This window comes from Lissotriton helveticus, chromosome 3_1, assembly GCF_964261635.1.
Source record: "Lissotriton helveticus chromosome 3_1, aLisHel1.1, whole genome shotgun sequence".
NCBI classification, from domain to species: domain Eukaryota; kingdom Metazoa; phylum Chordata; class Amphibia; order Caudata; family Salamandridae; genus Lissotriton; species Lissotriton helveticus.
The window spans coordinates 770288401-770312353 of record NC_136061.1 but is presented as its reverse complement, the minus strand read 5'-3'; the positions used below and the strand labels follow the sequence as shown (position 1 = coordinate 770312353).

General features: G+C 45.8%; 1 protein-coding gene across 2 annotated transcripts in view; it reads right to left on the bottom strand.

The window, feature by feature from the left end:
* The window catches only part of TRIM66 (tripartite motif containing 66), an 842425-nt gene that overhangs the window by 121683 nt on the left and 696789 nt on the right, over positions 1-23953 (bottom strand). For both annotated transcript variants that reach the window (XM_078680990.1, XM_078680991.1), the window contains 2 exons: positions 22238-23133; positions 6804-6974 (listed from right to left, as the gene is read on the bottom strand). In XM_078680990.1, coding sequence (XP_078537116.1) covers positions 6804-6974; positions 22238-23133 — 1067 coding nt within the window. The remainder of the gene's footprint in view (positions 1-6803; positions 6975-22237; positions 23134-23953) is intronic.

Here is a 23953-nt window from a genome sequence, read left to right as displayed (position 1 = left end):
CTTAAATTGTTATGAACCATAGAATGTGAAAAGCTGCTATAAATTAAGGTTGGTGCTGTCAGATTTGGGATGGGGACACGGACTATGAGTACGATTTAAAGAGGGCGTCATGTGCTCTTTACGTGCTCGCCACGGGGCAATGCACAGCTTGATTAGTATATTTCTGTGTACAGCAAAGCTGATGATGCGACATATTCATAGGATATGCATTATCAAGCTCGTGCAATCTTTTACCAAGTGTAACTATGTCGGAACCATGTGTATTTCCTGTGGCACATCATTTGTGATAGAGGGCTGTGCATCGCCCTACCGATCATACGCAGGAAACCCCTGCCCAACCAGCTGCGAGCAGTGTGGGGCAGCGATATGGATAGGAAGTGCTAGCAAATACTGCACTATTGCCCGTAACAATGTGTGCGGCTTGCATATTGATGGAATGTACGTGTTTTCCGCTCTCATATATGTATCATGTCAGAGAAAGGTATGAGGGTCCGTGGCTGCATGCTATGACACCACCATCATGTGAGGAACAGGCCCGGGCCTTCCACAGAGGGGAGTTCTTATGAAGTAAGTGCAGTTGTAAACCTGGTTCTGCAAGGTGTGAGCTCTGCGGTATGACTCGCAGGCTGCTTCTAACAGATGTATGTGGGAATATGCAGACAGGGGTTTTCGCGATACACCAGCTGCTTCCGCAGGAGCTCTTGCTGAAACAGAAGAAAACCAGTGCACTGCAGCGCGTCGCTGCAAGGTGCTCAGGCCCTAGGAATCCCAAAGCCAGCTCCTTACTCAGACATTAGACTTCCATTCAGACCTGTGTGAATTTGGGATGAGCATAAATACCTCATGCACACAAGTCATTCTTGTAAGAAAGCAAGCTACAGATGAGAGACTGGTCAATGCACAAACACCTCTGAGGCAAGTGAGCGGCCAGCAATATTTACAGAAAGCGCGTGCCATCCCTACAATATTACCAGGAGCAAGACCCAAGAAAGGTGCCACTTCTTCCTTACCAGTTGTGGCATACAAGTGGCCATCTTTAGGAGATTTTACGCAGTATGGTCACAACTTACTTCAATATCAGCTCTGCTGGGTCATTATTAAATAAGCAGCAAAGACACCCGGGATCCTTTCTGCAGTACCAGTATGCGGCCTCTAAAAGGACACGTAGCATTAGATGCCATTATTTGTCTGTAACTTTGAAATAGGCAAAGGGCACAATGCTAATAGTCATATATTTTTAACAATAGTAAACTTAATAGGTATCAGCGTGCAAAAGACTGAGCCTTTTTTTAGGATTAAGGATAGCCTCAGTTGGGAAAGTGAAAAATAGCTCTAGAAAATACATAAATAACATTGTTTTTCTTAAAGCCAAACTAGCTTTCTCCTTCACTCAGGCTTTGATGTTGAGAGAGAAAATGTGTAAATAAAAAATAATGACTCATTGTACTGTCACATCCAATGACATTAGGGTAAATGGGGACTAATTATTATTATTCTTTTAGGTGGTGGTATTAGGCATTGTTGCATTTTATTCTGTATTGTGATTTGCTGAGCCATTGTTTTTCATATTGCTCATTGAAACTAGGCTCATTTTGCAGGTGAGCCAGTGCAGTATGTCCAAAGTGGGGTGAAGGTACCACCCCTGATTATTAGAGCCCAGACCTATATCTATCCCAAGGCTAAATCCGACTTCATGCTGAATTTGACTCATCTTTAATCTAATTCCGTATACAATTATACAATTATGATTATCTGCCAAAATAGCGTCATTAATTTGATTAAATTGAGAACCCAAACATTAATTTTCTGTTTGGTGGGTTTTCAGTTATAAACTCTTAACCCATTCTGCTTCTCAAGATGTATGTGCCCCACATGCATGAAATAACGTTTAGCTGCATTGTGCCGCTATCTAGAGCCTCTATTCCTCTTTTTAAAACACACATATGCCCTCATTACGAGCAACTCTGTAATCCTGAAGCCCCCACTAATGAAAGAACTGGTGCCATCCGGATTTCAAGATGCTTTGTAACTCTGCGGGCACAGAGATTTTCACTTGACACTTTGCCAGGTGAAATGACCACTGGAATAGAGCGGGCTATTCCCAATGTCCCTAGCAATTCTGCATATCTAAGGGTAACCTTGGGTTCTGACTTGTAAAATGATATTGTTATCTGCAACCCTGACTGGAGGGGACACAAACTGGGCTATTTTCTGGCCTACCTATCTCGAGGGTTACAATATGTTCTAATATTTTTGGTACAGAATCCCCCTAACAGACCTCTGTATTTTCTGCCAATAGGTGCACATTTGCACCAGCTCCTCTTCAAAATAATATACAAATGCATTGAATGCACAGAACTAAGAATTGAACTGCCTGGCACTCGGCCTTTACCACATTATTTTAGCTTTTAACCTGAAAGAACTGCAGCATTGTAAGAAATAAGTTATTTGTGGAAGTGGGATGGAAGCCCCACTAAAGTAACAACCACAATCCTTGTTAGGGTGAACCACAAAAGCCACTAACTTAACTTGCGCTTAAACCTCTGGTTAAAAGTCAGGTTTAACTTAGAGGCAATATGTAACGTATTTATGCAGCACCCAAATAGTTATAAAGTGAAAAAACAACAAAAAAAAATTCAAAACCAATTTAGAAAAAGAGGGTAAATGCTAATAAGTAAAATGATATCAGAATGCCAAAAATCCATCAGTAGAACCAGATATATCAAATATTAAAGTTTTTAATGAAAATGGTGCCAAGAAGCAGAGAGCACCAATCGCGGTAATCTTGTCATGCTGGACCGGGAAAAATTCACAACTGAGGCTAACTTCGATGGAGCACTGGTTAGATGCAGGGACCATGTTACTCTTGGTGAAGAGTTACCTTCTCAAGTCCGGCATGAAGAGTGCCATTCACATTGGAGGAGGCCTTGAGGTGGAGGTTTTCAGAGCACAGAACTGGCAGGTTGAGCGTCATGGACAGTCATTGCTGTAGTTTGAAGTGATAGTTCTCACTGCAGCTTTGTGTTTGGTGATTGCAGATGGCTGTGATGCTGTGGCGCAAAGTGAAAGCTTTTTGTTGCCAGTCATCCGGGACGGTCTTTGTTGTAACAAAGAGTAGGTCCTGCTGGAACTCTGTGCTGACGGTAACCACAGGCAGTCAATCTGCAGTACAGAGAGGTCCCTTTGTGGTATGGGTGCAATGAGCTCAAACATCATGATTTTCAACGTTACTTCTGGAGGAGCTCTCACTTGTGCCAGCCAAGGGCGAGGGCACCTCTTGGTGATCCGAACTCACTCAGCAGACAGAGGCCAGCAGCAGGGATCTGGTCAGCTGAGCAGCTGCAGGGAGGCCTCTGAAAGCTTGTTATGTCCTTGTAGCTCAAATGAGAGCTCAGCCAATTGAACCTTTGAGCCACTTTGGGTAACCTGGTATCAAGCCAAATGGGTCCAGTCTTCCTTCTTTGAGCAACAAGGCAGTTGTTCCAGCAGCAATGCAGTGCTTCTGGCAGCTGGGCAGTCCGTCTGAATCTTACACAGGTCCAGGAGTGTTCTGATAAGTGGTTGTGAGGTTGCACCTTTCATACCTGGTGTCATACGTTCCATGGGGGAATCCATTGCCTAGCTCCAAAACTGGTCATGGTTGGTTCTTCCCTTCCCCTGGTCCTGGGTCCAAACAGTTTAGGGTGACAAAGGGAAGGGCAGGCAAGGTGTCAGGTTCCTTTTTTTGTGTTGTGGGCAAGGTCATTTGAAATGTTATCAGGGCATGGCACAGCTCCTCCCCAGCCATCCTGCCAGGAAGACCCTCTCCCAGCTACACCCAGGTCTAATTGTTCACTGTCTGGGCCCCATAACCATTCTTTTTTTTAAATTTTATTATTATTTTTTTTTAAAACCTTTATTTATCATATGCATAGTACACAGCGTCTGCCTACAACCACTACGGGCCGGCCGCTATGACAATCAACAACATTCCAGGTCGTCCTACCGTGCGGAAAAGCTAAAAATAAGAGCGCTACGGTGTATTAGCAGCAGACATAAGAAGAATAACGTAGGTTTCATTTTATAAATTTAAAGAGGTATCATACATTCAGATCAGACAACCGAAAGGGCGAGCCATACGACATAATATCAACTAAAGGAGCAGCAATAGTTAGGATTTGTGCGTTGAACATTGTAGGCAGGATACAGAAACACTATACTTCATTCCGCGCCAGTCAGTGCCCACCCAGTCAATATATCACTGCAGGATTCATTTGCAAACTTAACCACTATATAGCAGGACATGAGAGGGCACATTCTTACAGCAGGAGGAAAGGATCCAGTGTCATACAATTAAAGCAAATTTTACGTGGAACAAGCCATGTAGGAGGATACAGGCCCTCTAAGAAATATAATCGGGAAGGGAAAACAGGATATGCGAGCATTAAATGGCTATGTACTATTATCAACGCCGTACACACAAAATCCAATAAACAGTGCATACAACATAAGCACAGAGTGCTAAATCCTACCCAAAAGGAACACCACCCAACCGCCCGTCTGATCTAAAATATACGAAAAATGAAAAAGGAAAAAGAAACAAAAGAAATATAAAAGGAGAAACACAATCGTGCAAGATGGGCGCCACCCCAGGCCAGGCACTCCGCGGCTAATAATACAGAAGAAAGTAGAGAGCTGGCGAGAAGAAGGGTATGGCAGTCGCGACGGAGCATCGAAACAGATAAAAGTGGCATAGTGACAGACTCCAACCCACTCATGCCAGAGAAGCGAGGACAGAAGCGGGATAGAAGAGGGCCATAGAACCAAAAAAGAAACATCAGAAAGACCCCGCCCACCCGTCCCACCCCGCACCCCTGCAGAAGGCTACGGCCTACCCTCCAAACAGCGTGCCTGTCGCCCTAATCCGAAACCCGAAATATAGTGAAGAAAGAAAGTATAAAGAGGAGATAAAAAGAAGGAGGAAAGGGAATATGAAACAAAAATAAGATGTGAGGGAGGAGCCAGAGGATATGAACAAACACACTCGGCTACGACCCTCCCCCGGCCAGCAAATGAATAATTATCAAATCAATGCTACACCTTCACATACAGCAAAAACCGGCAGGGGGGGGAGGGGGGGAAATTTTAACGTTTCACAATGTCGAGAGTACAAGCAGCAGTGCAACGGATAGGTAAACCAGCAGTCTATCAGTGTCTTGCAACTCACCCCCAGCCCTTCCTAATCACGAAACCAACCCAATAAAGGATAACATGGAGCGGACCACCCAGCACAGAATAATCGTAATGTTGACCAGGGTTACGGCAGTGATGTAGAATAGGGAGAGCCACCATACTAATGGAAAACAAAAAGTCAATGAAGCAAGTCAATTGTAGCAGCAACGACAGGGCAAGCAAAAGCAAGCCGGAGTCCAGTTTCGCATTTCGACAATGCAAAGGTACCCCACCAGGACAAAAGCTCGAATCCATCGAAGCGGGAGCAAACAGCGGTCCACCATAGTTCCCAATAGTCCGGGAAGGAGCAGATCTCCGCGTCGTGTGCAGGTCCTCGAAGTCCGGGCGGTGAGAAAGCGGAGGTTCAAAAGCCACCGGCCCATCAAGCGGCCGAAGAACAGCGACAGCAACTCCTGGCGCAGCCGAAGGGGGCAAAACAATGGAGGCATCAGGACGATAGGGGTGCATGATAGAGCGATGACCCAAAATGGCGGCGGGCCGCATGTGGTCGGCAGAAGCACCGGGGGCCAAGACAGCATACAAGGACATCAAGGCGTCCAGGACATCTCCGAGCGTGGGCGCTCGAGCGCACGCCCAAGCCTCCGCGCAATCCGGCCAGCAAGGTTCGTCGGTGCAGAGCGGATCGCCCCACACATTGTTGGTAGCCATTTTGTGAGTTTCGCCGCCCCGCACTCCACCGTGGGCCCCCAAACAGTTCCCAAATGTAGGACTTTACAGACCTCCGGAGGTACCCAACGACGGCCCCACCGGCACAGAACAGGCCGGCGCTCAATGGGGGGGGGGCCCCCTCCGAACAGTGGCAGGCCCCACAAGCGAGAGCCAGGCGCGGGGTCCAGGGCTACCGGACAGAACAAAGGCGAAGGGACCCCTTCACACAGTCAGCCCCCGACACATCTCATCCCCCTCCAGCCGCACGGTCCACAAATCGGGCCGGTTCAGGATCGCCGGGGCATACACACAACGGCTCCCACCAGTGGCTCACTCTCGCGGCCGGGGCCGGCAATCTCAGCACCGCCGGTCGGGTCCCACAGGCGAGGTCCCGGTCTCGAGCGCCCGGAGGCCCCAATCCCACCGAGGGCACAGCTGCGGACCCACAGCACGCAGGAGCCTCCGGACCAGACGGTGAGTAAGAGTGGGTCGTTAAATTCCAAAATCTGTAGTGAAGTATCGTCGCAGTACAGGATATATTGCAGGATATTCGAGGTTGGCCGGAGGGCCGACGGAGCCGAGCTAAAAGGCGGCCATTACGCTCCCCATAACCATTCTTGATTGGGAAATCATTAACATACAGACTTTAACTCCCAGATAGGCCTAAGAAACTTTGGAGCAGGAAAATGGCAACTTTCTAAAAGTGCCATTTTCAAAATTATATTCTAAAATCCAACTTTATCATTGAAGTTGATTTTAAATTGCAATTCATTTAAGTGTAAACATCATATGGCTATCTTCTCTTTTCCTAAGCAGCTAGGTGAGAGGAACCCCAATGGAGGCAGGTCCTTGACATTATTAATCATGGGAGCATTTAATTATGAAGGTCCTGTTTGTAAAGGCAGAATGTGCACAAATCCTACCTTTCTCGCTTGATTGGGGGAGAGCAACGGAACGTCTCTATCCAAGGACTCGAGCACAGTTGTATCTTCTTCACCAAAGGTATGGGAAAGTGAGAGGGAAGAAATCACACTGCTAGTCTCAGGAAGTATGGTGGTCGTTTGGCCTTCAGCCGTAGCAGATTCCTCAAAAACCTACAGAGGATAGCAAATTACAGTTAGAAGCCATGAAACATGAGATAGATAACTTAACTGTGAAAACCTAGAGTTTTCCTAAGACAACTGCAGAGCCAGACCTTGAATCAGCAATCATTAGTGATAGTGCCCATAGCCATCTTTGGTTCAGACATAAGGGGATGGGCCTGGGTATGGGCCCCCTGTAGTCATTCATGGCTCAGAACTAAGGAGACAGGCCTATGTTTGGGCCCCTGCAGCCATGTATGGTTCCGAACTAAGGAGATGACTTCTCTATGGGGCCCTGCAGCCATGCACGGTTCAAAAATAAAATGGCTCCTTGTATTTTGCCATTAAGAACATGTATTGGAATAATGTGCTGGCTCTACTCAGCTCCAGTTTATATAAACCGCAGGGTAAAACTCAATTTCTTTCCTGGTAGTTCCACTTTTTAGGGTATTTTTGTGATTGGGGGTTGGAACGTTATGTTACTGTAAGAATATACCCCACCAAAATATGAACATTCACATCAACATTATTACAGAAAGTGTGTTATCATTCCACATTAAGCCACTGATAGTAATCATATTTCAGATATTCACTCATTTGAATGATGAGAGGGGGATTGTAAAGAGGAAGAAGAAAAGGAGCAAGTGTTAGCGAGCATCACAGCCTGACTCAGAGAGGAAGAGTTATTCTGTTTCACCAGCACATAATGGACCTGACTCACAAAAATACAATTAGAAATAGAAGTGCAGATTTACTCCTCCTGAAGGAATTTACTTACGGGTGCCGCTCGTGTGGAGTATTTGCCCTGCTGACCTGCTCGCCACTGTCCTGGCTGGGAGCCAACGTCTGCTTGCCTGGGGAGACACCGCCTGAGAGTCCGGCCGCAGTGGAGGTGAGAGGCGCAGGCGAGCGGGACTGCGAGGACCAGCATTCCATTGGTCATCGTCAGCTGGTTCCTCTTCCCGCCGCGCCGCGCCCCCTCCCAGTGCCACGCCCCCTTGTTATACTTAGGTGAACTCGCCCACGCGCATCGCGGGACGCGCGCGGGGCGGTCACCGGGGCGAAGACCGGGCAAAGAGCGGGCCGTTCTAGGCCGTTAGAGGCCGGCAGAGACCGGACCGGTCCACCCCTCTGACGCCCCGGGCTTTCTTTAGCTCCCCTTACATACTCCATCATGGCGACCAGAACCTCACGAAGCAAGTCTGCCCAACAAGGTACAAGCACTCTGGATAAATTTTTCCCAAAGACGAGTAACCTAGCTAGTATATGCTCGTCAATCCCTGAGGCCCACCTCGAGATGGGCCCGGAAAGTGTGTTTCTGGATCAGGGGGATACCTTTTCTACAGATGCGAGTACACCGATCACACTGGATGCCACCCACATGTCACTACTGGACAGCATTGACCAGACGATTGAGTCGGTCCTTCAGCAGTTAAGAACTCCCTTGACGCAGAGGGACAGGAACTCTTCCCGGCTATCTGGGATCTCTGACCATACTACCATTCCGGAAAGCAGGGGAACAGTCCTGCAAGATGCAGGTCAGGCCGACTTGCCCATAGATGATGTAGGCAGCTTAGTAGAACACCCCCCCAAAAGGAAAAGGTCCAGGAAAGCAAAGAAGGCAAAGAGGGCCAAAGTGGACACAGTAGAGCTAAACCAGACTGACAGCATAGACATTTCTGCCTCTCCTGACCTCAACCTATCAGGGTCCAGGCCGATTCGCACGGGCTCTCCAGCTCTTGCTTCCCTACCCTTGCACACGGGCCCTTTTATTTTTGGTGGGGCAACTTCCACTTCTACTAGCACTGACTCATTAGTTAACACACTCACTGATATTATGAGGAACTTGTTAACCCCCATTGCAGCTAAACTGGACGCCATAGAGTCCAGATTGAAGGCCCTGGAAAGCAGTCATCTAAGGAAAAGCCCTGGGACAGACAGAAATGTGACTAACCTCCCTCCAGTCCCCCGGGCCTCCCTGGGGAATAGCCTGCGGTCCGTTACACCGTCACAGGGCGCTAATGCGGTGCTGCTAGGCACGGACGGTGCGCCTGTTCTGCAGGCGCCCCCTTTGTTGCCCTCGGCTCCCAGGCCCCCTGTTCCGGCCCCAAGGAGATCAAAGCAACTTCCAGCGCCACAGACTGGGGGAGCTGTGATCCCTACAAATGGCTCTACTGATGGTCCCGCTCCCCAAAGTGATAGGCGTAGGGTGGTCAACCTGCCTCCAGAAGCGGTCCCTTACACGGTAATCATGGTGGGAGTACCTGAGTTAACTGGTGATATGAGGGAGCCCCAAGACTCGTTACGCAACAAGGTGATAAGCTGGCTTAGCATCAACAGGCCGCTGCCTCCTAACCTGAAAGGCGAGGTCCTGATGGCTAGGAGGATCCCCTGGATTGGTCACACCCCAAAGAATAGGGCTGGGGATTGTATCATCATAAGTTTTAAAAGCCCCCACGTAGCCAACTACATTTCTAATTGGCTTGCTAGGCCTGACAAGTCCAACATAGAATTAGTCCCCCTCTCGTACTTCTACCCAAATGCAAGTAGCACAGAGGCAAGGGGGGAGAAGGGGTGGACTAGAGTGGGCTTTGCTGTGGATGGTTCACGCTACAGACCAAGGCACCACCTTCCACATGCCCAGGCAAACTTTATTCATCACAATAGATTCTCCTGCCTAGACCAGGTCGACTGACTACAAATCAGTGACACCTCGTCTGGCTCGGGAAAGATGGTAGATGAGGTTCGCAGGGGGGTGGGAGAGAGCAGAGCCCCTGCAGCTGAACCTGGCTCCCAGGTTAATGCTAAAGTTAAAGCGCAAAGTCGGGTGGGAATGACTGTAGCCCCCGTAATAGAATACGCCCCGCAGGTTAACGCTAGTGACCGACCACCTAACAGCGGTGACAGTCTGGGCTTACAGGGGACTTCTCACATCACCGGGGCTGGCCACATCCTGCAACCCGGGGGGGACGAGCTGGCTGGTCCACCTACCATCGTGCCAGGAATTTATCCACCCACCGTCCCTATGCAATCCCCCACTGTAGGTCAAGGTGCTCTACCCACAGACCAGGGCCTGAGAATTGTTTCGTGGAATGTAGCGGGTATTGCAAACAAGGAAGGCACACCGGAGTGGGACCATTTACTGGCCAGTAGCGACATCCTCCTCCTTCAAGAAACGTGGGCGCGGGACACTGTAATCAGGAATGGGTTTGATGTATTTGAGATTCCTGCCAAATGGGGGGGGGAGGGGGAGGCCGTCGGGCGGGCTGGCAATCTGGATTGCGAGTCACACCGGATGTCAGGCGGAACAGGTACTTACGTCCTCGCAGGACATCCAGTGTGTTCGGCTCACATGGCCTGGCAAACCATCATGGGCCATTGTGAATGTCTACTCTCGACCGGTTGCCGCGCCTGTCGAATCCCCCACCCTAAACGACCTCTCCTCCTTCTTGGGGCAGCTGCCGGGAGACCTCAAGGTGGTGCTTGGAGGAGACTTCAACTGCCACTTTGAACCCCTTGAGGGCATGTCGGAGGGTGCCCTCACGGCTGAAGATGACCATTGGGGAGTTCCACCCTCGTCCTCCCCATATCCTAAAGCCTGGTCCCCCCTTGTAATACAACTTATGTCCCTTACCCTGAACTACGCACTGAGGGCTTGTAATGGGCGCACCATCTCCGATACTCCCTCAGTGTGCACTTTTAATAGGAGGGGTCATGAGTCGAGGCTAGACTACATCATGGTGGATATCTCACTCTGGCCTAAAGTCCACGATTTCAGGGTAATAAACAGGTCAGATAGCGATCATAATGCCCTGTGTTTAAATATCCAGCGGCCTCCCCATGTAGCGGGAACAGTGATAGAAAACTCAGGGGGAGAGGAGGGGGATCTGGTTCTTACAACCAGCAGGCGACGGGTTAAGTGGGGAAAACTTGTGAGCTCAGAAGAGGCCATTAGCAAACTATACGGGTTGGCAATCCCAAGGTTTATGGAGGTGGATGCACTGCTAAACGCACCAAGAACCCCGGAATACAATGAGAAACTGGGTGATATCCACCAGGGTCTTGTAAGAGATTTGGCTGAGGTATTCCACCCGCTGGTGCCAAATAGAAAGAAAAAGACCCATGTTCCCACCTGGTATACCTCCTCTTGTAGGGCAGCAAAGTCTGAGCTCATTGCTGCAATAAAAGAGGGGTCAAACAAGGCCAAGGTGCGTGCCCATAGGAAACACTATAAAACAGTGATGGCGTCTGCCAGGACCGAGTGGGACTGGAACCACTGGCATGATCTTTGTGATGCCCTAAAAGTTAGGGATTCCCGTAAATTCTGGGCCCTTGTTAATAATGGCACAGGGGAACTCAAAAATGCAGTAGAACCCAATATTGCCCCCGAGGTTTGGGAGGCCCATTTCGGGGAACTTTATCAAGATACCAATCCTTGTCCTGTCACAGCTCTGGATGCACCTTGTGGCATACAGGACCGTGAATTGGAACTATCCCTGGGGGAAGTGGAGGCAGCCCTGAAGCAACTATCAGCGGGGAAGGCGCCGGGCCTAGATAGGCTACCTGGGGATTTGTTTAGGCACCATCTGGACATCTGGGGCCCATACCTCCTTATTCTTTTTAATGCCATCTTAGGAGGTATGTCAATCCCCAGGTCGTGGCTGGGGGCAGAGATTGTTCCGATCCACAAGAAGGGATCTACTCTGCTCCCCGCCAACTACAGGCCCATTAGCCTAATAGATGTCCCCCAAAAGCTCTTTGCGCGCCTCATCCTTAATCACCTCCTGGACTGGGTGGAGGAAAATGACATCATGACTCCCCTTCAGGCTGGCTTCAGAAAGAACACGTCGACCATGGATCAGATCTTCCGCCTTCTTCTCCTATATTGGAAGACTGTCACCATAGAGGGTGGAAGACTGTACATGGTCTTCGTGGATCTGAGGTCAGCCTTTGACCTAGTCCCTAGAGGGAAACTTTGGGAGGTTTTGCAGAAGCTAGGAGTGCCCCCACACCTTCTTAGTACTATCATCAGGCTCCACGAGAACAACTATGCCCAAGTAAGGTGTGGGAGGGATGGTAAGCTCTCAGGCAAATTCCCTGTCCTTAGAGGAGTCAGACAGGGCTGTGTCCTGGCGCCAACCCTCTTCTGCCTCTTCATTAACAGTGTCATTCAACATCTTGACACTGTCGAGGACAATGACGCCCCGGTTTTGGCAGGCAGGAGGGTTCCGGCAATCATGTTTGCTGATGACACCCTCCTGCTTTCCAAATCCCCCATGGGGATCCAGAGGATTGTAAATGGTTTTGGCCTTTTCTGTCGGCAACACGGGTTGGAGGTCAACACAGAAAAAACTAAGTTTATGATCTTCAACCCCCCTGCCAGAACCAGACCCAACCCAAAACTGGGGGAAGTTAGTCTTGAGAGGGTCTCGACCTTTGTCTATCTGGGGGTAACATTACAAGAAAACCTGGCCTGGGACTGCCAGATAGCGAGATCAAGGCTGAAGCTATCCCAGCTAGCGGGCGCACTCCTGAAGGTGGCAAATAAATCCACCTTTAAGCCTGTAAGCCCGGCCCTTGAAACCTATAGAACTCAAGCGAAGGCAGCAGCCATGTATGGCAGCGAGCTGTGGGGTTACAAAGCAGGGAAGGCATTGTTAGCGGTGGAAAATACATTCTTGAGACGCCTACTTGCTCTCCCGCAGGGAACGCCACTCCTCCCCCTAAGATTGGATTTGGGCCTACACTCCATCGCTGAAGATCTTCTATCCAAACCCGTGAAGTTCTGGCATCGGATATGGTCCACTGAGGAACTGTATCACTATAGACAGGACCTTATCCATGTACTGAGGCTGAATGGCAGTAACAAAATCCCCTGGCTGGCTTTTATTAAATCAGAATTGTCCAGTTTGAACTTGCCAGACCTCTGGGATGATCCAGTTCAGGGTTGTCAAAGGATCACACGCAAAACTCTTGCCCAGCTGTACAAAAACAAAAATCTGGCTGACATGGACAATGCTCATAGTACCGGCACCCTGACGAGTCGTTTTATGGAGTCCAAAAATTCTTACCTCTTTGAACCTTTTATGGATTTTATTTTTCCTCTTTTGGCAAGGAAATTGTTCCTGCAATGGAGGTTTGGCACACTCCCCACCAAAGTATTTACCCACAAATGGCTCACTGGGGGTGACAAATTCTGTCCTTGTTGTAAAACCAAGAACGAAGATGATCTGCACATAATGTTTGTTTGCCACGCATACCAAAATCCCAGGAAGCGTTGGATTGCACCGCTGTGCCGAAACCTGGGTTTTCGGGAATACCTACAAGCATACAGGGTTATGAAAACCAATACCCTGGGACATATTGTCTTTGCGGTATCAAAATTCCTAATGGCAGCTTGGTTAATAAGGAAGAAAATGTCCCCCTGAACTGGTGCCACTGTGTTTCCTTACCTCATGCAGACCTTCTAGCCTTTTTATATGTAAATATTCTCTAATACATGCATTCCATTTTACTGTGTATTTATGTACTGTATTTTATTGCATCTTTTATGGCCCATGTGGCCGAAATAAAGAATTTTTGGAATTGGAATTTACTTCTCGCCAACATTACTGGTGGTACACCTGGCAAGCTTCACAAGGCACAGGTGTCCATAGTACTGCTGGGTATTTCAGATGACGAGTCACACAGGCTCCTCTCTCACTATGTGGAATTCATGTTCATTATTCTCCATGCCTGTACTACCTGAATGGCCATAAATAATCCAAACGCACATGAATGGTGAATAGAGTATGTTTCATTGGTACGGCAACAGGGCTAGTACAGAGTACAAGTTCATGCATGGATGAGTACACACCTGGCTGGTAATCAGTTTAACATATCAGGCAACGGAGAGAGTCATGAACACTTAACATAGGCTTATAAACTGTGGGCTGAAAGGTGGAATATATTCATCAAGAATGCATCCTGCCGGTGGGAGAAGCAGAACCAGTCAAAAAAGCACAGGGCAATGATGCCGTAAGTCTAGACAATTGTGACGGGAGACCTGAAATGCCAGAGGAGACCAAGGACATTACCTGACCCCTAGCTGGAAACCAGATTCTCCTACTAGCAGGAGAGCTAAAAGCAATACTGCCATCTCTGCCAGCCCTAACATCAGACATGCAGAATGCCTTTGTTTCTCCATTGCCTCAAAAGCTTCCTTTCTTTTATCCCATTATTAGTACCATAACACCTGACTTGACTATGCAGACTCTTGCCTCAGAAGGCTACAGTTCGAACTCCGATGCTTTAATATGGTACAAAATGTTGCAGCTAGTCTATTTGATGAAAAACATTAGGCTAATTACCCTTCCCAAAGGTAAGACATTGGCTACCTCTGAATGGTCTTCTTTAATATCCACTTCCTCATTCACAGATACATTAATGGAAACATAGCTAAATCCCTCAGCATCCGACTCGAGCACTGGGCTGCTAGATACACTATACAACTTACCACACATTTGCATAATATGTTGTCACTCTTTAAACGGGCACAATTATTGAGTATACTCCACATTGAGATATGTACTGGGTCAAAATGCCAAATTTCCCCTAAAAAGCGTTTCTTGTCTAAACTGTGTGTCTGCCCTCCTTGAGTTAAGAAGCATTAGGTGCAGTTCATTTAAATAGATATGCTTCTCCATCCATTCATCCATCCACCAGTTATTTATTCAACTAATTTATTAATGTATTCGAAGTGATTTTTAACACATCACAAGTTGTAAATCCAAGGAAACTATTATAATCTAAACTGTGTGTTGTTACTACAGTCCCTAGTGGCAATCCCAATATTTCATGGCTATGACACATTCATGAACATGCACAGAGATGCACAGAGGCGCACACTTCAAGGTGCGTATTTACTCTACTAAATCTAGGTCACCTGGATACTGGTGCATGTTGTTCAGTGTAACTTAAACAATTGTGTGCTAACTCATTTCAGAACTACTCAATGTGAGAAATGGGTTCCATCCCATTTAAATCCCCCTCCAAGTTTTTTTCGCTTTTTAGACTACCTTGCTAGTACACTTGTATTCTGAGTGAATCTCACTTCTTGAGTCTCACTATTGGTAAGCTCTAAGGGATCAGGAGTACTAATCGTCAGTGTATGCCTTTAAAAATAAAGTCCACTGCTGCAGAGTTGGTGTAAGAGTCTTTGGACTGTTTGCATGTGAACATGTGTGCACATGTTTGCTGGCTGAGGGTGTGAGTCTACTGTCTAACTCAGCCAGGTATCTGCACACAGAGAGTCTCTTACAGAGGGGACCCTTCATGGACCGGTGCTGACTTGAGCAGGCCTTGTAATATGAGGAAGTATTAATAGTGTGAGTATGTACAACTGTAGTGCTACACTGAGGTATGCAGAATGCTTTACTGAGTTATACACTAAGCTGAATTCTGCACACAATTGTTAGAACTTGAGACTCTGTTGACGCATCTATATCAATGCAAATCAGGATACTGAATGCAGATCTGACATTAATTTCCATATATCTGCATTCCTACAGGATGTTCAAGATTTTTTATTTTCTCTTACTTCGATCCAAATGAGATTCAGGCCTTTGAATCATCGATTTCGCCAGGCCCTGGGACCAACACCTTACAGGCAGACAACCCTACGCAGAGCACGGTCTTCAGCCATGAATGAGGTGCGGATGGCCGCAGGCCAGTCTCTGTGCCCAAACCTCGCTCGTGCCCAACCCCACCCATTGCGCACAAGTTATGTGCAGCGGGAGGTTGGTCCTGTCACCCAAACTCCAGCTGGCACATGTAGCTGAATAACAGGGGTCAGTTTAGGAAACGCAGAGCTACCGACTTTGTCAAATGGTCAGAACACCAAAATATAAAAAGTGGACCTACTGGTTGTATGAAGGAGTCAGAATATCAGCATATATGAAAAACATGTATTGTATTTGTCAGGAATAGACCAATAATTATAATAAGATGTATATTTCATTAGCTCACACAGTTCAATATTTAATAAAAGTGATTCTCATTAAAAAAACAACCGAATAAAACCTTGTTAGACCTGCCATCTTTTGGCATCATTTTCTCTAACTTTTTGCTTTCTGACCATCTGTTTTTGACTTTGTTTTTGCTGGCATTAGGACTCTGAGCACTTTACTACTGCTTACCAGTGCTAAAGTGCATGTGCCCTTATCTAAAATGTGATGACAATTGGTTTAGCCATGATTAGTATATTTGGTTCACTCATAAGTCCCTAGTAAAGTGGTGTATCATATACCAAGGCCTGTAACCAAATGCTACTAGTGGGCCTGCAGCACTGATTGTGCCACCAACAGAAGTAGCCTTTCAAACCTGAATCAGGCCCGACACTGCGGGGCCCATGGGTGCAGTTTTCTGCCACCTCGACTTGGCATTTCCAACTACTTGCCAAGCTTTAAACTCCCTTTTTTATTATGTATCAATCACCACTAAGGTAGGCCCTAAGTAGCCTAAGAGCAGGGTCCTGTGTAAGTAAAAGGTAAGACATGTATCTTTTTGTTTTACATGTCCTGGTTGTGACAACCACCCAAGTTCGATTTCACTTCTGTTAGGCCAGCTCCTGTCATAGGTTATCATTGGAAATTCCTTAAATACCCTTTTTATGTGTAATTCCTGATTGCAGAGTAGTAGTTGTTTTATGTTTTATATCATTGAATTGGGAATCTCTGCTCTTGGCTCTCTTGTGTGCCTTACAGCCTGTCTCCAATACATGTCTGGGGGGGTGACAGCTACACTTTGTGCATTCCCTCTAGACAGCCACAGTGCACGACACTCGGCTGCATCTGCATTCATTTGCATACTGATGGGTCTTCCTGGGCAAGAGGGAGGGGAGGAGCTGACATGCACACCTGAATAGGTAGTGATGCGGCCTCACACAAAACACTGATTTACCCCTCACAGATAGGCTGGCAGATAGAGCTGGGCTGAAAGGCGACTTATGCACTACAAAGGCTTTGCTTTGTTGTCACCTCCACTTCAAGGACATATTTCGGTATAAGTATTAGGTCTATGACCCCCTCTCATTGATCACTTTCCTGTCCTAAAGAGACTCTGCCGAGTAGGGGTGTTGTGCTACAGGAGGGACTGCTACCTCGCTACCTGCTTTTCTGCGTTGGCCTGCTGCCTCTGACCTGGGCGGTGAAGAGGACTGCACCTGTTCTCTACAACCTTTTGCAACCTAAGTAATTCCAAGGGCTTGTTGGCTTGCCCCAGGTTCAGGAAATCTTAGGGCCATCATAGATTTCATTTGCACAAATGACCACTGCTAGGCTCTGCTAATTTGGAGATTTCATTTGCACAAATGACCACTGCTAGGCTCTGCTAATCTGGAGTCTAACTCTGCCTAACTTACCCTGAACTAGTCCTGGGCCTTCTCGGAGTGTCTGCAGCTGACTTTAGGCACCCACACGCATCAGCGTGGTGCACCAATCAAGTACCTCTGTATCTGCCTATTCGAGTGCAGACCATCGTGTTTGTCCACTTCGCCAAACCCTCAGTGCGCAAAGGCAGTTCAGCGTGAACCAGCGCAGTTTGCATGAATCAAGGAAAGACGGGTGTTTGCCCTATATGACTCCAATCACTGCATCATATCCAGCCAGGGGAGACTCCACCAATTGAGTCCCGATCCTGATAGGAAATGTGCATTTCAGGACTTATGAGGTCCCTGCCACCCACCAGCACTCTTGTGGGCAGCCTCGAACAGAGTGAGTAGCTCAATCTCCCACAAACATGACATTGCATTTTAACTGTGATAACTTTGGAAGCATTGCTTTGTGCTAATCCAGGGAGAAAGTCTGTTCCCAATCCAAGGTATGGATCACTGTCATTTCCTCAGCATAACCATAAAGAACCTACCGAAAGCGCGAGTGCTTTATCCGCATTGTACATTCTTGAAGAATTCTTAACTTGAGATGATTTAATTAGATTCTTATTCTTGTTTTCTCGTTTTTAAGAGTAAAATAGATACTATTTTCCTACCTCATTGTGGAGTCTTTATTGTGATGTTTTCAGTCTGTTACTATATACATTTATGCATAACTGCTTTACAGATTGCTTCTTATGTTAAGCCTGACTGCTCTGTGCCAAGCTACCAGAGGGGCAGCATGGGCTAATTTAAGTGTATGACTGACTTACCCTGACTAGAATTGTAGTCCCTACTTGGACAGATACACACCTCTGACAACTAGAAACTCCATTTCTAACAAGTTTTATTAAAAAAATCAACATGTCTCTGAGTCTGTAAAAGAACACATTTTCAAGTTACAAAGTACAGCTCAGCTCTCTAGCTGAAGGACACAGAGCTCCACCTAGGAATGCTTTAAAAAACAGGGGTCATGGATTCAATGACCCAGGAGACTTACTGTTTCGTTTGACATTTTACTGGGGGGGAGTGGGGGGATGGGGGTGCTGCTGTACTCCCTACAGCCCTCACGTCCAGAACATTAAAACATGTTTGGTAGTGTCCCTGCCCCTTTTATGGGCAACAGACAGCATGAAAATATATTATGTTAAAATTCCCTTGCTCCTGCCACTCATTTATTATTATTATTTTTTTTAATGCATGTGGGTGTTCTGATGCTCACCGGGGACACCCATTTGTTTGGGGGTTGCAAGGGGATCCTCATGGCCCCCAGGGCCCTACCGGCCACCCTGTCACCCTTCCCCTGAACCTGCAATCCCGCAACCCAAGCATTTACAGGCTCAGGAACTCCATCCCCTGGGGCCGTATTATTTTTTTAAGGGCAGAGGACCCCAAATACTTATATGTATTGAAACGTGGGCCCTGTCCCACCCCGGGGTCCTATTAATTAAAAAACATGAGCCACCATTTTTTTTGCTGTGATCCCATGTGAGTACGGCGGGATTGCAGGTATAATTCAATATTGTTTCTCATCACAAGGGCTTGAATGAGCCATAAAGGAGTAATACATTTAAAGTTGTTCAAAATAAGGGAGCCCAAAATATATATTAGATCCAGGCACGACAAACATCTTAAGATGTCTCTGAGGGTGGGAAGAACAGTCCAGCTACTTGTATCCTCCCTCCTTCAAACTCCACCTACAGACAAAATGAACCTGAAGCTGGGGATTGGAAGGAAAGCTTGTTTCTAGTCCCTCTTCTTCCAGTTCTCTCTACTTGACTCATCTTCACACAGTTCCTTCATCTTTCCTCGAGAAGCACAGTGAGATGAAGGAGCTGTGTGTCTATTTTGCAGCAATGAATCAGACACTGTTTGCATAGTTCTTTGCCCACAAAAAAATCCAAACATTGTCAGATTACATTTTTGGGGCACAGTAATGAGTGAGACACTGTTGCATGTTGTTTTTAGTCTTTGCCCAATTCCTCTCTGGAAAACGAACAATTGATGGACAGAATGCAGAACAATGTCATACATTCACCCCAGTACAGAGATCTGGGCCAATTTCCATCGTATTTGTTGCTCCCCATGCCATTCCAGTTTGAGCCCAGCCATATGCCAATCATTCTTGACCCTACGCCCAATGGGAACAGTCCAGCCAGAACTGCCAGGCCAGTTCCTCCCAGGACTGGAAACAAGCATCCTAGGACCGGTTTCTGGGTTTCCTCCCTCATCAGCCAGGATAATTTGACTCCTGTGGTATGGAGAGCCTGGCAGATTCCTCTCTGGGGCACAGCAAGAAGTGAGACACTTTGCATGCTGTTTAGTCTAAGAAATATCTTAATGGAGTCTGCCTCCTTTCTAGAGCACAGCCATACCATTCTGTGCTCCAGCAAGGAGTCAGAAAGAGACTTATTGTTTTTTATGGCTTAGCAAAAATTTGAATATTTTCTGGTTCCTTTCTGGGGTACAAATGTGCGACACCTCAACTCAAGAACTTAAACTCACAAGAGAGGGTGGTGTTCTATAAATATATCTGGTATTCCCACACTAAATAGTTCCAAGGGACATAGATGTGGGTCAAGGCTATGCATGAATATGCTCCTCTGCAAGTAAAACTGGAAAAAATGAGTATAGTTTAGAAAAAATCCTAAAAATCAGACAAATGTCATGTTCAGCTCATTCTCCTGGCCAGGCAATCAGGGCGAGGGAAGTTTGGAATCCAGCAATCGAACGTTTAGGATGTGTAGAAGTTGAAATTATATAGTTGTGATAGGTTTTCACAGAAACCATGCATGTTACAAATGTCCAAAAGACAGGGACTCAACATTTTACTTTTATTGTTCTTCAAAATTTCCCAAAATGCAGTGCACCCATTCATCACCTGCTGGCACCTGGAGTCTTAGAAAAACTTCACTCGTGTAATACCCCTTGCTCAGAAGACTACAGAAACACAGATGTTGATCAAGGTGGGGTAGGGATGTGTTCCTGCAGGTGGGAAACTGGAGGTAAATACCATATTTTCGAATAAAATAGCTAAAATTCTGATATGAACTTCATGCTCGTCGTGTTCTCCTGGCTAGTAAAGAACAGTATACCATAAACAGGGTTTCTGCCACAATTTAGTGATCCCTGCTTCTATTACATAATTGATTGTACACACTACATTCTGTAGGAAAAACACATATATATTTCGTATAGTCAGACCCTAGACATGTGAGTCAACATGTATTTGGTTAGTGTTCCATGATTTAGATTTGTTCATCTGGGAAATGCAACAAAACAGTGAGCTAATTTCTTAAAAATGAAAATATATTCACATTTTACAGTATAACTTCAGGCTACAATGAAATATTGATGGAGCACCAAAAACCTCGGAGGTCTATTCACAAACTGCGTGTGTAGTACTACAAGAGTCCTACTAAAATATTGCAAACTGCTATTCACTAACCCACATTCAGAGGTCAGCATCTCTGTCTTTCATGTGCTGAGATCTCCTTCCTGACTGAGTGACAGTGGCTGAAAATTGGGGAATAGTTATTACTTAATGGGAGGAGTTTAGGAAGGACTAAGGAGGGTCTGAAAGAGGGATTAAGGGAGGGCATAGGAGGGCTATGCACCCACCCACAAGAGTACGACCATTGGTATTGTTAAATTGCATTTCTAAAGTTACTACAGCGAAAAAGGACTAAATATAGAAGTCAATTTACTCCAGCTGAGCCCTGGAGAAAGCCCAGCGCCACACATGACATAAAAAAACAAAAAACAAATATAATGATCTATTTCAAGTTTTATAAATAATAATTTGTTTTAACCATGTATAAATTAAATTCAGTTTATATATTGTGTTTAGTAAGTGTTATATATGTAATAAATAAATATAAACATTTTTTTAAAAGTTTTTTTTAATCTTAAACAAATAATGTTCATTTATTTCAAATACCTAAATTTATGTAAAATGTAATTTAAAATTTAGATTTTAGTGCAGTAACAGTTTTTTCAAATTACTCTATATTTTAAATCTATATATAAAATGATTTACCATTAACATACAAAGGTTTTATTTTTTTTTAACTTGAATAAGCTTGTACTCATTTCTCTGTGCTCTGCCGTAGAGAGATCTTCACTCTGTGGAACATAAAATATAGCTGTAAAATCACCTTAGTAGTAACTTTATGGCAGTATTTGATGTTTGAACTGACTCCAGCCCCTTTTTCGGGCAGGTGGGAGCATTTAGGTATACACTTTTATGTAACTTTGCACTTGGTGAATAGCCAAAAGTAGGATAGTTACTCAAAATTGTAACACTAATTGTACAAGTGTTGATTTACTCATGTGTAAAGTTACTTTTGTGAACAGCCCCCGTAGCTTATATGGCTGAACAAACGTATCAAAACCCTAAAACTGATTTTTATGAAAATGTTTCAGTACTGTGGTGCGCAAACACCATGCCAGTAAAAAGGGTTAAATACATTCATATAAAAGCTGCACAAAATAAACATATAGGGTGCTAGAAGTGTTTGATTCGTGGCATTTTTGCAAAACTATTAAGCATATTTCCTGCAGCGCATTTCCTGAGCAATGATGACCACACAAATTAAAATTGTAAAGTGTTAACATTTTCACCACTGCTCTGTGAAGGAAATGTCCTATTTTACAAATATTTTCTCTGCTGCTCTAAAGAGCACACTGATGGAAATGGAGACTAAAAGCCCAGATCCATCAAAGCAACACAAGGACTGATGACAGTGAATTGGGTCCTTGATAGCCCTTGGTTAACCACTATACAGTGTGACAAATCCTCTCTCACAAATGAAGATGTCTACTGTTTAACCACAACAAATGGCATGCACCTGTTGTTAATACTTACTTGTTGCGCCTCTTCATGGCTTTGTGGCTGAACGGGTGCAGGCTGCCTCACAATGTAGTTTATCTGCCCAACAATAGTCTGTTGAACATGCTGTGGTTGTTTGGACGGGTTCATCTGCAAGCTCTGAGGTTGGCTCTGCAGGAGAAGCTCGAGTCCTTTTTGCATTTGTTCCAATTCAAACTGCTGGTGAATTATGTCCAGACTTTGCTGCATGACTTGCTCATGGCTGCTCTCATTTTGAACTGAAGTTTGCGATTGTTGTTGCTGCTGTTGCTGCTGTTCGTGGTGTTGCTGCAGTTGCAAATGATTGACATTGAGCTTTTGGAGATGGCCGAGCTCCATCTGCACTGAGGGAGCTTCCAAAGAGGACTGCATGTGCATTAGTTGTGAGTGGCCTGTTTGTGTGTGCTGAATGTCTTGTGGTGGGACGATGCACACTGGATACGTGTTCTGCTGCATCTGTTGTCTCATCTGCTGCTTACCTATCCAAATTGACGAACGATCATGCTCGGGTGGTGGCTGGTGTGCTGTCCATGGCTGAATCATTCTTAAAGGGTGAGGCATGCACCTCTGTGTTTTCATACCCTGCTGCATGTTGTACTGCATTGCCAGATGCTGTTGCTGAATTGCTGGTGTTTGTCTATAATGTTGATGGTGGTTTATGCCATGGTGCATAAGTGGACTCTTTTTCATTTGAGGTGTGTTGTTGGTATGGCAGTGGGAACAACATACTGGAGTAGGACACTGAACTGGGGGTTGGTACTTTGTCTCTACTGGAGATGTGGCTGGTGGTGGTGGATGTTGTCCTCTGTAATAGGATGCCTGCATCTCTTGCATATTACCATAACTAGAGGCGTCTGTTTGAGGAACCTGGCCATTGTCTGTCACGATGCAACCTGCAAGGGCAACAGCAGGAATACTTTTTAAAGTATATGCATCAAATATCAATCTCATATGTAACATGCATAATGTACCGCACATGCTTGTAACCACCCACACTGACACAGATGACACATAACTGCAAGCATGCAGACAGCAAAAAACCTAAAGACAATCATGAACACACAGACTAAGTAAGTAAGTAAGTAAAGCTTTATTCGATTTTCCAATAAAATCATAAAAGCACAGCAGATACATCAATTCAAATTTCATAAACATTTTTAAAAGAATAAATGCTTACTTCTACACATTCAATAAAAAAAAAAAAACAGGTATATGGGCGGCAAGAAAAACATTCATTGAAATAGATTTAAAATGCAATATCAACAAACAACAACAGGCGGTGTCGTAGAACCCAGAGGGGAAATGTTATGCCACATGGATTTACGATACTTTATGACAGATCTTAAAAAACATGAGACAACGAATATCACATGATCATCTTCTAATCTTAACAATTTTAAAAAAGCTGGCCTGCAGTTTCTTAAGCCCCACTGTTTTAATAAAGGTATCAGATATAGTTTTCTGGGGTTAGAATAAAAAGTGCAAAAAAACATTATGTGCATGTTAGATTGCACCGCGATTTTATCGCATGGACAGATCAGCTTGGTAGACGACCAGTTGTTCGGTAGACTAACAATACAGCAAATCACGTACACAGATCAGCACACACACACACACACACACACACACACTGGTGCCTGAGGGAAAGGACAGACCAGGGGGAATGTCAGTTCGAATGTCAGTTCGACACCCCAACTGGCCGTGACATCTGCA